At 42.7% G+C, this 14,684-nt stretch overlaps 1 protein-coding gene across 1 annotated transcript in view; it reads right to left on the bottom strand.

The window, feature by feature from the left end:
• XRRA1 (X-ray radiation resistance associated 1) overlaps positions 1 to 14,619 on the bottom strand; it is a gene marked incomplete at both ends in the record, with an annotated part of 99,597 nt that extends 84,978 nt beyond the window's left edge. Inside the window, 3 exons of the mRNA XM_082845121.1 lie at positions 8,995 to 9,113; positions 11,998 to 12,053; positions 14,549 to 14,619. Of these exons, the coding sequence (XP_082701247.1) occupies positions 8,995 to 9,109 (115 nt within the window). The remainder of the gene's footprint in view (positions 1 to 8,994; positions 9,114 to 11,997; positions 12,054 to 14,548) is intronic.
• Between the last annotated feature and the right edge of the window lie 65 nt (positions 14,620 to 14,684).

Here is a 14,684-nt window from a genome sequence, read left to right as displayed (position 1 = left end):
CCGCCGCCAAGAAGCCTGTGTGCGAGCACAGGTCACTATCCACACCTCACTTCCGGGGAGCCTGTGCAGCCCGCCACTGCCAGGGTCCCAGGATCCAGGGACAACTTCCCCAGAGGAACGCACGGGCACGCCTCAGGCTGTTGGAACGTCACCCTGGCCTCTGCCGCCGCAGGCTCGCCCCGCACTCCGTGCCCCTCCCTTCCCTGGGCCTGAGTGAGCCAGAGCCCCCAAATCAACGGCTCCTTTAACCCCGTCCTGTCTGAGCGGAAAAACAGACGCCCTCCGGCGACCTACACGCAGAGGAGGGGCCAAATCCAAAGCTGAGCCCCTGGGAGCTGTGAGAACAAAGAAGAGAAAGGGAAATCTCTCCCAGCAGCCTCAGAAGCAGCGGATTAAAGCTCCACAATCAACTTGATGTACCTGCATCTGTGGAATACATGAATAGACAACGAATCATCCCAAATTGAGGGGGTGGACTTTGGGAGCAAGATCTAGGATTTTTTCCCCTTTTCCTCTTTTCGGGAGTGTGTATGTGTATGCTTCTGTGTGAGATTTTGTCTGTATAGCTTTGCTTCCACCATTTGTCCTAAGGTTCTATCTGTCCATTGTTTTAATTTTTTTCTTAATAATTATTTTTTAATTTAATAACTTTATTATAATTTACGTTATGTTATTTTACTTTATCTTCTTTCTTTCTTTTTTCCTTCCTTCTCCCCTTCCTTTATCCCACCATCCCTCCCTCCCTCCTTTCTTTCTTTCTTTCCTTTTCTTTCTTTCTTTCTTCCTTCCTCCCTCCCTTCCTTCCTTTCTTTCTTCCTACTTCTACTAATTCTTGCTCTCTACTTTTTCTCCCTTTTATTCTGAGCTGTGTGGATGAAAGGCTCTTGGTGCTGCAGCCAGGAGTCAGTGCTGTGCCTCTGAGGTGGGAGAGCCAACTTCAGGACACTGGTCAACAAGAGACCTCCCAGCTCCACATAATATCAAATGGCAAAAATCTCCCAGAGATCTCCATCTCAACGCCAGCACCCAGCTTCACTCAACGACCAGCAAGCTACAGTGCTGGACAACCTATGCCAAACAACTAGCAAAACAGGAACACAACCCCACCCATTAGCAGAGAGGCTGCCTAAAATCATAATAAGTCCACAGACACCCCAAAACACACCACCAGACGTGGACCTGCCCATCAGAAAGACAAGATCAAGCCTCATCCACCAGAACACAGGCACTAGTTCCCTCTACCAGGAAGCCTACACAACCCACTGAACCAACCTTAGCCACTGGGGACAGACACCAAAAACAACGGGAACCACGAACCTGCCACCTGCAAAGAGGAGACCCCAAACACAGTAAGATAAGCAAAATGAGAAGACAGAGAAACACACAGCAGATGAAGGAGCAAGGCAAACACCCACCAGATGTAACAAATGAAGAGGAAATAGGCAGTCTACCTGAAAAAGAATTCAGAATAATGATAGTAAAGATGATCCAAAATCTTGAAAATAGAATAGACAAAATGCAAGAAACATTTAACAAGGACCTAGAAGAACTAAAGATGAAACAAACAATGATGAACAACACAATAAATGAAATGAAAAATACTCTAGATGGGAACAATAGCAGAATAACTGAGGCAGAAGAACGGGTAAGTGACCTGGAAGATAAAATAGTGGAAATAACTACTGCAGAGCAGAATAAAGAAAAAAGAATGAAAAGAACCGAGGACAGTCTCAGAGACCTCTGGGACAACATTAAACGCACCAACATTCGAATTATAGGGGTTCCAGAAGAAGAAGAGAAAAAGAAAGGGACTGAGAAAATATTTGAAGAGATTATAGTTGAAAACTTCCCTAATATGGGAAAGGAAATAGTTAATCAAGTCCAGGAAGCACAGAGAGTCCCATACAGGATAAATCCAAGGAGAAATACGCCAAGACACATATTAATCAAACTGTCAAAAATTAAATACAAAGAAAGCATATTAAAAGCAGCAAGGGAAAAACAACAAATAACACACAAGGGAATCCCCATAAGGTTAACAGCTGATCTTTCAGCAGAAACTCTGCAAGCCAGAAGGGACTGGCAGGACATATTTAAAGTGATGAAGGAGAAAAACCTGCAACCAAGATTACTCTACCCAGCAAGGATCTCATTCAGATTTGATGGAGAAATTAAAACATTTACAGACAAGCAAAAGCTGAGAGATCAGCACCACCAAACCAGCTTTACAACAAATGCTAAAGGAACTTCTCCAGGCAAGAAACACAAGAGAAGGAAAAGACCTACAATAACGAACCCAAAACAATTTAGAAAATGGGAATAGGAACATACATATTGATAATTACCTTAAATGTAAATGGACTAAATGCTCCCACCAAAAGACACAGATTGGCTGAATGGATACAAAAACAAGACCCATATATTTGCTGTCTACAAGAGACCCACTTCAGACCTAGAGACACATACAGACTGAAAGTGAGGGGATGGAAAAAGATATTCCATGCAAATGGAAACCAAGAGAAAGCTGGAGTAGCAATTCTCATATCAGACAAAATAGACGTTAAAATAAAGATTAGAAGAGACAAAGAAGGACACTACATAATGATCAAGGGATCGATCCAAGAAGAAGATATAACAATTGTAAATATTTATGCACCCAACATAGGAGCACCTCAATACATAAGCCAAATACTAACAGCCATAAAAGGGGAAATCAACAGGAACACATTCACAGTAGGGGACTTTAACACCCCACTTTCACCAATGGACAGATCATCCAAAATGAAAATAAATAAGGAAACACAAGCTTTAAATGATACATTAAAAAAGATGGACTTAATTGATATTTATAGGACACTCCATACAAAAACAACAGAATACACATTTTTCTCAAGTACTGATGGAACATTCTCCAGGATATATCATATCCTGGGTCACAAATCAAGCCTTGGTAAATTTAAGAAAATTGAAATTGTATCAAGTATTTTTTCCGACCACAACGCTATGAGACTAGATATCAAATACAGGAAAAGATCTGTAAAAAATACAAACACATGGAGGCTAAACAATACACTACTTAATAACGAAGTGATCACTGAAGGAAACAAAGAGGAAATAAAAAAATACCTAGAAACAAATGACAATGGAGACACGACGACCCAAAACCTATGGGATACAGAAAAAGCAGTTCTAAGAGGGAAGTTTATAGCAATACAAGCCCACCTTAAGAAACAGGAAACATCTTGAATAAACAACCTAACCTTGCACCTAAAGCAATTAGAGAAAGAAGAACAAAAAACCCCCAAAGTTAGCATAAAAATCAGATCAGAAATAAATGAAAAAGAAATGAAGGAAACGATAGCAAGATCAATAAAACTAAATGCTGGTGCTTTGAGAAGATAAATAAAATTGATAAACCATTAGCCACACTCATCAAGAAAAAAAGGGAGAAGACTCACATCAATAGAATTAGAAATGAAAAAGAAGTAACAACTGACACTGCAGAAATACAAAAGTTCATGAGAGATTACTACAAGCAACTCTATGCCAATAAAATGGACAACCTGGAAGAAATGGACAAATTCTTAGAAATGCACAACCTGCCAAGACTGAATCAGGAAGAAATAGAAAATATGAACAGACCAATCACAAGCACTGAAATTGAAACTGTGATTAAAAATCTTCCAACAACATAAGCCCAGGACCAGATGGCTTCACAGGCGAATTCTATCAAACATTTAGAGAAGAGCTAACACCTATCCTTCTCAAACTCTTCCAAAGTATAGCAGAGGGAGGAACACTCCCAAATTCATTCTACGAGGCCACCATCACCTTGATACCAAAACCAGACAAGGAGGTCACAAAGAAAGAAAACTACAGGCCAATATCACTGATGAACATAGATGCAAAAATCCTCAACAAAATACTAGCAAACAGAATCCAACAGCACATTAAACGGATCATATACCATGATCAAGTGGGGTTTATTCCAGGAATGCAAGGATTCTTCAATATACGCAAATCAATCAATGTGATAAACCATATTAACAAATTGAAGGAGAAAAACCATATGATCATCTCAATAGATGCAGAGAAAGCTTTTGACAAAATTCAACACCGATTTATGATAAAAATCCTGCAGAAAGTAGGCACAGAGGGAACGTTCCTCAACATAATAAAGGCCATATATGACAAACTCACAGCCAACATCATCCTCAATGGTGAAAAACTGAAAGCATTCCCACTAAGATCAGGAACAAGACAAGGTTGCCCACTCTCACCACTCTTATTCAACATAGTTTTGGAAGTTTTAGCCACAGCAATCAGAGAAGAAAAGGAAATAAAAGGAATCCAAATCAGAAAAGAAGAAGTAAAGCTGTCACTGTTTGCAGATGACATGCTACTATACATAGAGAATCCTAAAGATGCTACCAGAAAACTCCTAGAGCTAATCAGTGAATTTGGTAAAGTTGCAGGATACAAAATTAATGCACAGAAATCTCTGGCATTCCTATACACTAATGATGAAAAATCTGAAAGTGAAATCAAGAAAACACTCCCATTTACCATTGCAACAAAAAGAATAAAATATCTAGGAATAAACCTACCTAAGGAGACAAAAGACCTGTATGCAAAAAATTATAAGACACTGATGAAAGAATTAAAGATGATACAGATAGATGGAGAGATGTACCATGTTCTTGGATTGGAAGAATCAACACTGTGAAAATGACTCTACTACCCAAAGCAATCTACAGATTCAATGCAATCCCTATCAAACTACCACTGGCATTTTTCACAGAACTAGAACAAAAACTTTCACAATTTGTATGGAAACACAAAAGATCCTGAACAGCCAGAGCAATCTTGAGGACGAAAAATGGAGCTGGAGGAATCAGGCTCCCTGACTTCAGACTATACTACAAAGCTACAGTAATCAAGACAGTAATGGTACTGGCACAAAAACAGAAAGATAGATCAATGGAATAGGATAGAAAGCCCAGACATAAACCCACGCACATATGGTCACCTTATCTTTGATAAAGGAGGCAGGAATGTACAGTGGAGAAAGGACAGCCTCTTCAATAAGTGGTGCTGGGAAAACTGGACAGCTACATGTAAAAGTATGAGATTAGATCACTCCCTAACACCATACACAAAAATAAGCTCAAAATGGATTAAAGACCTAAATGTAAGGCCAGAAACTATCAAACTCTTAGAGGAAAACATAGGGAGAACACTCTATGACATAAATCACAGCAAGATCCTTTTTGACCCACCTCCTAGAGAAATGGAAATAAAAACAAAAATAAACAAATAGGACCTAATGAAACTTCAAAGCTTTTGCACAGCAAAGGAAACCGTAAACAAGACCAAAAGACAACCCTCAGAATGGGAGAAAATATTTGCAAATGAAGCAACTGACAAAGGATTAATTTCCAAAATTTACAAGCAGCTCATGCAGCTCAATAACAAAAAAACAAACAACCCAATCCAAAAATGGGCAGAAGACCTAAATAGACATTTCTCCAAAGAAGATATACAGACTGCCAACAAACACATGAAAGAATGCTCAACATCATGAATCATTAGAGAAATGCAAATCAAAACTACAATGAGATATCATCTCACACCAATCAGAATGGCCATCATCAAAAAATCTAGAAACAATAAATGCTGGAAAGGGTGTGGAGAAAAGGGAACACTCTTGCACTGCTGGTGGGAATGTGAATTGGTACAGCCACTATGGAGAACAGTATGGAGGTTCCTTAAAAAACTAAAAATAGAACCACCATATGACCCAGCAATCCCACTACTGGGCATATACCCTGAGAAAACCATAATTCAAAAAGAGTCATGTACCAAAATGTTCATTGCAGCTCTATTTACAATAGCCCGGAGATGGAAACAACCTAAGTGCCATCATCGGATGAATGGATAAAGAAGATGTGGCACATATATACAATGGAATATTACTCAGCCATAAAAAGAAACGAAATTGAGCTATTTGTAATGAGGTGGATAGACCTAGAGTCTGTCATACGGAGTGAAGTAAGTCAGAAAGATAAAGACAAATACCGTATGCTAACACATATATATGGAATTTAAGAAAAAAAAATGTCATGAAGAACCTAGGGGTAAGACAGGAATAAAGACACAGACCTGCTAGAGAACGGACTTGAGGATATGGGGAGGGGGAAGGGTGAGCTGTGACAAAACGAGAGAGAGGCACGGACATATATATACTACCAAACGTAAGGTAGATAGCTAGTGGGAAGCAGTCGCATAGCACAGGGAGATCAGCTCGGTGCTTTGTGACCGCCTGGAGGGGTGGGATAGGGAGGGTGGGAGGGAGAGCGACGCAAGAGGGAAGAGATATGGGAACATATGTATAACTGATTCTCTTTGTTATAAAGCAGAAACTAACACACCATTGTAAAGTAATTATACCCCAATAAAGATGTTTTAAAAAAAGTGCAAATACAGGCTTCCCAAAGAAATATGAAATTTTGCTTTAAGACTGAAGCATCAGCTCTTCCCTGAGTTTTCAGCTTGCCTCTCCTATAGATTTCAGACTTGCCAGCCTCCACATTTCATAAACTAATTCGTTAAAAATATGTAATTTATATATGTGTGTTGGTCCATATATATAAACACATATACGTATATGAAAACAAAACTTGTAGGAGATAGATACACACACATACACACACACACACACACACACACACACACACACACACGGACGAACATACAGACATCTTATTGATTCTATTTCTCTGAAGAACCCTGACTGATACAGCATCCATAGAAGTTTTTGCCTGTAAAAGTTATTACTGTGATGTTTTAATAGTGATTTTCCCCCAAAAAAGTAATTTTCTATTTCCTTAATTCCTTCTACATTTATTAACTGTAATTCTATTGTAAGGAAGGACTTTTCCTTCTCCTCCACTTATTTATGTATTCTTAATTTAATTGTATCAGCATGGGATCATGACTATTTACTTATTCTACGGATTCCAACCCAATTCTACCTTTATTTATTTTGCCGCTCATATTGTTCCAGCTTTGGCCATTGGGCGCTCCTTCAGTTTGGCACCTATGTCCTTTCAAATTGCCCCCATCATTTTTCTGAGCACTGCTTTATTTTCTGGCACCACACAGTGTTCCAGGCTCAATATGTATTTTTCTTGCCTCAGCCCTAGAAACAGGTTTTTGTCTTAGGAGCCCTGGCTTTGTTTACTGGAGAATGGTATTTAGAAATCAACATCTAGGCGGCAGGCATGCTCTTTGCGACTGAGGTATCATTGCCCTCAGTGGGCCAGGAAGTACATGTACATATACCAACACATGCAGATACATATGGCTATATTTATTTCTCTATCTGTCCATCTATGTGTGTGTGAGGGGGTGTGGATGTGAAATCATGAGTGCATACTGAGAGCTCCATGGGAGGGTTTTCAACAGATAGGTGGCCAAAGAAGGTCTCTGTGTGAAAAATGAAATCACTCAAGAGAAGTGGGGAGCACAGGCTGGAGGAGAAGGTTCTTCTACTATTCCATGTACAGAGCGACCAGCATGTCATTTCATCTAGGGTAAGCTGGGGTACTTCTCCCTTGCTTTACCCTTTCAAAGCAGCAAATCCAATCCAGTGAACCCACACTTCTCGGCCGCGTTCCATCTGCAGGACTCTGCTCTGCACAGGTGGAGTCCCTGCCCCAGGGGAGTCTTTAACTAGATAAATGTTTGAAAAACTACTTAGCAGAGTCAAGTTTAAGCCATTTTTTAGGAGCTGGGCAGACTATAATTACGCATCAAGTAAGAAACACAGAAAGGAAGACGGCTTTCAAGAGAGGATGGGCACTGAGGGATGGAGTAGCTGGATACGGCTTACTGGAAGAAGTGGGAGAAGGGCTGGGCCGTGCGGGATGGGAGGAGTTTGGATAACTGGGATGAGGGCTGGAACGTTCTGGGCGAATGTTAAAAAGCTATGTGAAAATATTATAAACACTATGGAACAGGGCATAAATCAAGGAAAGGGGTTGTAAAAAAGGATAAGGGGGGTTAGAGCAGAAGGTAAAGGAACTAGCAGTGAGAAGTCACTAAACAAAAGGGAACACTATGGTTAGATGTTTTAGAACATCTAACTTTAGAAGGTTCCCTGAGAACCCTTGTGCACTGTTGGTGGGAATGTAAATTGCTGCAGCCACTGTGGAAAACACTGTGGAGGTTCCTCAAAAAACTAAAAACATAACTACCATATGATCCACCAATTCCACTCCTGGGTATATATCCGAAAAAAACAAAGTCACTAATTCGAAAACATACATGCACCCCAATGTTCATAGCAGCATTACTTATAATAGCCAAGACATGGAAACAAGCTAAGTGTCCATCAACAGAGGAATGGATAAAGAAGATGTGGTACATATATACAACAGAATACTACTCAGCCATAAAAAAGAATGAAATTTTGCCATTTGCAACAACATGGATGGGCTTGGAGGGCATTATGCTAAGTGAAATAACTCAGACAGAGAAAGATAAGTACTGCATGATATTGCTTCTATGTGGAATTTAAAAAATACAACAAACTAGTGAATATAACATAAAAGAAGCAGACCCACAGATACGGAGAACAAACTAGTGGTGACCAGTGGCTGGGGTGGTGGTGAAGGGGCAATATAGGTGTGAGAGAGTGGGAGGTACCAACTGCTGGGTGTAAGTTAGGCTCAAGGATGTATCGTACAACACGGAGAATATAGCCAATATCTCTAAATGGAAAGTAACCCGAAAAAAACTGTATAAAAATAAAAGAATTCTAATAAATAAATAAAATTTTAAAAAAATCAGGCTCCCTGAGACTGCTGGGGGGGAGATGGATTGGAAGGGAAGGGATTGTGTAGGGGCAGGGAACAGCAGGGAAGGGGTTGAAGGGAAGAAATGGGTGTCAGGGACATTCTGAAGCAGGAGCTGGGTGTGAGGCAAATGTACTGATCCGAGAAGTCACCTGACCTTCCTCTGGCATCCGAAGCAGATTTTTGGCCGGAAAGCAGTTGCTCAGATAAGGCTTCCCATCATCCAGTTTGTAGGCTCCTGAGGAGGCCATGTCCCTGAGAGCCAAGCAAGGAAAGCGAGAAAGTAAGGAGTGAGAAGGGACAGGGCTGCTCTCTCACCCCAACACAGTCTGTGAACTCACCAGGACCACCCCTAACACACACCCTAACTCCGAGGCCCTAGAGGCCCACTGTCCTGCTTCAGAAATGGGCCGGCCCTTTAGATAACAAGGGAGATAGGCCCTGGGTTTTTCGGTTCAAATCAACCGTAGCTCAGTGAAACAGTAGAAAAAGCATCACTTTTGGGCTCAGACAGACCTGGTTTGAATCTTGGCTCTTGCCTGACTCGTTGACTGGGAAAATTCTCTACCCCTCTAAGCCTCAGTTTCCTCGCCCGTAAAATGTCTACCTTAATAGACAAAGGAGAAGATCAACTTGGAATGGTAGTGCCTGGTACATATTAAGTGTTCACTAGCTATGTTCTTTGTTTTGAGTTCAGGGAAGAGGGCTCTCATACTTTAGGCAAGATGATGTGCAAATACTGAGATGTGAACTGGATAAATTTGGTTTGAGAGATGAACTGAGTTTTCTGATAGAGGGAAGGATAAGCATTAATAGAAAGGGCCACAGGATTAAGGGCACGGTGGTGGGTACATCTGGCACAGTAAAGAAAGAACCTGACCCAGGAAGGGGAAGGAGGTGTGTTTGGGAGTCTTGGACAATAAGACTGAATGGGAAGGATGGTGCCTGCTTCTGAAGGCCTTCAGTGCCAGGCTAGGAGCCCAGGCTCCACACTGGAGGTAACGGAGAGACGTGGATGATATCTAAGTTGGGGAGAGCCATGACCCAAGCTGTGCTTTAGAAAGAGAGGTCTGACAAATATAATGCCTGGTGAAATGGGATTCCATTGGTCAGGAGTCACGAAAATTCCAGCTCAGAAGTACACTCACCTCTTTCATTAAATCTTTCATCGTCTCCCACCTAGAACACTGCAACAGTCTTCTGACTGGATTCCCACTGAGCAAGCTTGAGCCTGGTCTTGAAGGCCCCTGGAGACCTATGTCCTGACTTTCCAGCTCCAGTCACTCCACCCAAGAGGCTCACAGAATCATTTTCTATTCCCCCAAACACATTCGGTCTTCCATGCCTTTGTTCTTAGTGTTCCTTTGGCCTAAAATAGCTCTATCCACCTTGTTCATCTGGCAGAGCTCATGCTTTAAGATTCAGCTCAGGGCTTCCCTGGTGGCACAGTGGTTGAGAGTCCGCCTGCTGATGCAGAGGACATGGGTTCGTGCCCCGGTCCGGGAAGATCCCACATGCCACGGAGCGGCTAGGCCTGTGAGCCATGGCCGCTGAGCCTTCGCGTCCGGAGACTGTGCTCCGCAACAGGAGACTGTGCTCCGCAACGGGAGAGGCAACAACAGTGAAAGGCCGCAAAAAAAAAAAAAAAAAAAAAAAAAAGATTCAGCTCAAATGCCACTTCCTTTAGGAAAACAATCTCTTATCAAAGATCTAAATTTTTTGAACCTTAAGCTCTTAGAGATTGAGATTTTTTCTTTAAAAGGATCCAGTCATTCCCTAATCTGCTTTGGGATAGCTTCAGACAATCTGGGGTAGCAGAGGTTTGGGAACCTGGCCAGGGGAAGGGAGACCCTGGCAAGAATGCGGAACCCTGAGATGGAGGGTCTGGGAAGAGATTCAGTACAAAGAAGGAGCAGAGTGGAGAGCTGGGATCAGGTGTCCAGAGAAAATGTTTCCTGGAAGTGACAAATATGAAAAGTAGAGGGGTGCAGTAGGAGGCGGCAACAATTTTAGAGACAAGAGACTTAAATTTGAGACTAGTTTCTACTACTAAGTGGAGTGACCTTCTGCAAATCACTTTACCTCTTTGGGCCTCAGATTTCTCACATATAAAATGAGGATTAAAACCTGTGCCTCAGGGAATTGTTGTGAGAATTAAATGAGGTAACAGAAAAAACAAGCTTCTTTCTAGACCCAGTCCAGATGCCATCCCTTCCATAAAGTCCTCACTGAACGTACTAGAGGGACATAATTGCTGTTTTAGCTAAACTCTGGAGTTTTTCTTCTGTAAGTCTTTCATGGCCAGACCCCTTTCTACCTCATAAGATTACTAACAATCATGAGGGGGCTGTTTCAATGGCCTCTGAACCTCCAAGTCTGGAAACATGTCCAATTCACTGTCATTCTTCCACTCTTGGAAAGCTCATAGGAAACACCCAATAAACATATGTGAGCCAAATGAAGGGTACAATGGTACTCCCAGGGCCCAAGGGGTTTTATACATATTTCTAATCTCCCTGACTAGACTTTGAGCCCCTCCAGGAGAAGGACAGCATCTATGGTGTTCATCTCTTTACTCCCAGTACCTAACACCTGGCACATAATAGATTCCATAAGTACCTGTGGAATGAATGAGTGATCTTGACATCTCCTTTGGTTCAACACAGGGCACTGTGAATTTCCTGATCCCTGACCACTCTGAAAAGGGTTGGGGGCCCTTTCTATGTGCTTCCACGATACTCCATACTTCTCCTAGTATAACACTTATCATTTTATTATAATTGTTTTCTCCCTTTACCAACTTCCCACCTGCTATGGGGCCTATAATACCTAGTGACCTATATAATCCTAGAGCCTAGCATAGAGCCTAGAACACATTAAAAATGTGCTGGGAAGATGAAGGGATGGATGGATGGATGGATGGATGGATGGTTGGATGGGGAAGACGGTCATCCAGTCAATCTGTCTTTCAGGAAATCCCTCTTGTGACCAATCACACCTATCTGCTAGATGGGTGAATGAATGAATGAATGAATGAGTATATAGCTGCCTGGAAAATGTTAGAGAAGACGACTGCTGGAGAAAACTCCAGTAACGTACAGAATATGGGGACCTTGGTTCTGATCTGCATAGTACTTACTTGATCTTTGATCTTGGGAAAGACCTCTTGACTTCCTTTTTTTTTTGTTTCTTCACCTGTAAAATAGATATTGCACTCCTTCTTAGTTTGCCATTTAGAGCTCTTGAACTTTCTCATTAATTATATCCTACTGTGACCCTTTGATCCAAAATGTGTCTCACCTGAGGCCTAGAAAAATACTACAGGACTAAAGATCCCAGAAACAGAGAGAAAAGAAATAGAGATGGAGACATAGACAAGGGGGTGGAACAAGAGAATAATTTTATGACAATGGGGTGGGGCTAGAGTGCTTAATAGGAAGTGCAAATCACAAATTAGAAAGGAAAGGATCATTTATATGGCCATTTACACAAAATAAACTTATGCATGATAAAACCAGCAAAGACAAAGTTGAAAGGTAAGACACACACACACACACACACACACACACACACACACACAGAATAATGCTTCTCATCTGCATACATTTGCTTTTTCCATTCCTTCGGTCTATCACACTTCTGCCCCTCTTCTTTGCCTGATGCATACAGAAGAACTTCCTGTATATCCCCCTCCTCAGGTTGACCCTCATCTGTGTTACCACCTCAGCCCACCTCTTAACAAAGGCACCATGCCACACTGTATTATAATGGCCTGCTTACCTGTCTGTTCCCCACTCCTTACACCCTAACCTCAGTGAGCCTCTCTAAGGCCAGGCCTGGGTCCTACCTATATCTTTATCCCCAGCACCTCAAACAGGGTCTGGTCCATTGAAGAGGCTCAACTGAGTGCTTACTGAACTAAATGGAACCATGAATACAATACTATGGAGTTCTTCATTCTGTCTGCAAAGAAGGAAGAAGGATCAGGGAAGTTTCACAGCGCAGGTGACATTAGAGCTGGGTCTTGAAACATAAGTTATAAAAAGATAAAAAGCTACAGGAGCATCTGACTGGATTGCTTCACAGAGGTGAAGAAACTGCATCTAATAGTTTTTAGTAATAATTATGGTCAGGTGGGTGTTAGCTTTATCAAGACGGGTGTTTTGTCTGTTATTCAGGGGTATGTGCCCAGTGCCAAGAACAGTGACCACTCCATAGTAAGTACTGTTTGTTCAATCATTTGGACACTTATATGAGGAATTCATGGGGAGTTAAAAAAAATGATGCAGTATAGTAGATCATTATTAAGTCCTATTATGTGATAACTCTAAGTCATTAGAGTAGGAGTTCCATGAAAGTAGGGAACAGGTCTTTTCTGATCCCCTAGTATCCTTAGTGCAGTTCCAAGCAATGTTGGTGCTCAATAAATATTTGTGTAAAAAAAAGAATTAATAAAAATCTGGAATATTATTACATCCTAAAACTGTAAAGGCAGGGCGGCAAAGGTGAGATAGGTTGAGACCTGTGACCCTTTACTAGAGTGCTTGCACCTGGACAAACAACTCCTTGAACAACAAAATACAAAGAAACTCGAAGGGACTAAAAGTAACTGCATGCATGCACAGCTGGGGCAAATTATGAACAGTAAGACACAAAAAGGCCAGAAGCCAACTGCCACTTCTGAGGTGTTAGGAGCAAAAGCAGGGTACTGCCCATGACCCCTGCACACAGCACCACCAAGGGGGTGGGAAGACCACCTAAGCCCCCCCCTCCCACCTCACCCACCCATCCCCCCACCCTCACCCCATTTAAGGGACCAGCTCACACGCCACCCCCTCCACCCCCACCTGTTTCTTGTTTTGCTCCCTCCTGCTGCAGGACGAGTCCCAATAAAGCCTTACCTGAATTCCCCGCCTGGCCTCTTACCAATTTCTATTGATTAAAGAGTCCAAGGACCCCAGGTGGTAACAAAGGGAGCATGACACTGGTTTGATGTCAAAAAAAAACATCTGGGGGCTTCCCTGGCGGCGCAGTGGTTAAGAATCCGTCTGCCAGTGCAGGGGACACGGGTTCGAGCCCTGGTCGGGGAGGATCCCACATGCCGCGGAGCAACTAAGCCTTTGCGCCACAACTACTGAGCCTGCGCTCTAGAGCCCGTGAGCCCCAACTACTGAAGCCCGCGCGCCTAGAGCCCGTGCTCTGCAACAAGAGAAGCCACCGCAATGAGAAGCCCGCGCACCACAACGAAGAGCAGCCCCTGCTCGGCGCAACTAGAGAAAGCCCGTGTGCAGCAACGAAGACCCAACGCAGCCAAATATAATAAAATAAATTTATATTTAAAAAAATCTGGCTGCTAAACTAGGTTCTGATACATGCTATCTGGCCTTGGTTAAGTGCCTTAGTTTCCTCACCTGACTGGTCCGTTAGGAGACTAAATGAGAGGATGGATATATACGCACTTAAGACAGTACCTGGCAGGCAGTAGGCACTCAGTGGATGTGAGTTCTCTGTAACACGAAGACAATGCTAACAGCTAAGATGACAGTCACCAAAGAACCAGTACGTACAGTTTTACAGGGCTAGAAAAGGATGAAGGACGAGCTCCTGCCCCCTCCTTGCCAAACGCTACATCTGGGGCGTGGGAGACTCTAACCCGTCACGCAAACTAAGTTTCCAGTTTCCAGCCGCACCTGCCTCCGGCGTCGCTTCCGCCTCCGAGACGTCCGCGGGGGCGACGGCCCGGTCTGGCGGGTTGCGCGCCTGCGAGCCTCCCGGGGAACTCGGAGCCGCTCCACCGTGGCGCCTGCCACTACCTTCTCCACTCCT

This window comes from Leucopleurus acutus (assembly GCF_964270905.1).
Source record: "Leucopleurus acutus genome assembly, chromosome: 8".
Lineage (NCBI taxonomy): Eukaryota > Metazoa > Chordata > Mammalia > Artiodactyla > Delphinidae > Leucopleurus > Leucopleurus acutus.
The sequence above is the reverse complement of the archived record's forward strand: the minus strand, read 5'-3'. Positions and strand labels throughout refer to the sequence as shown.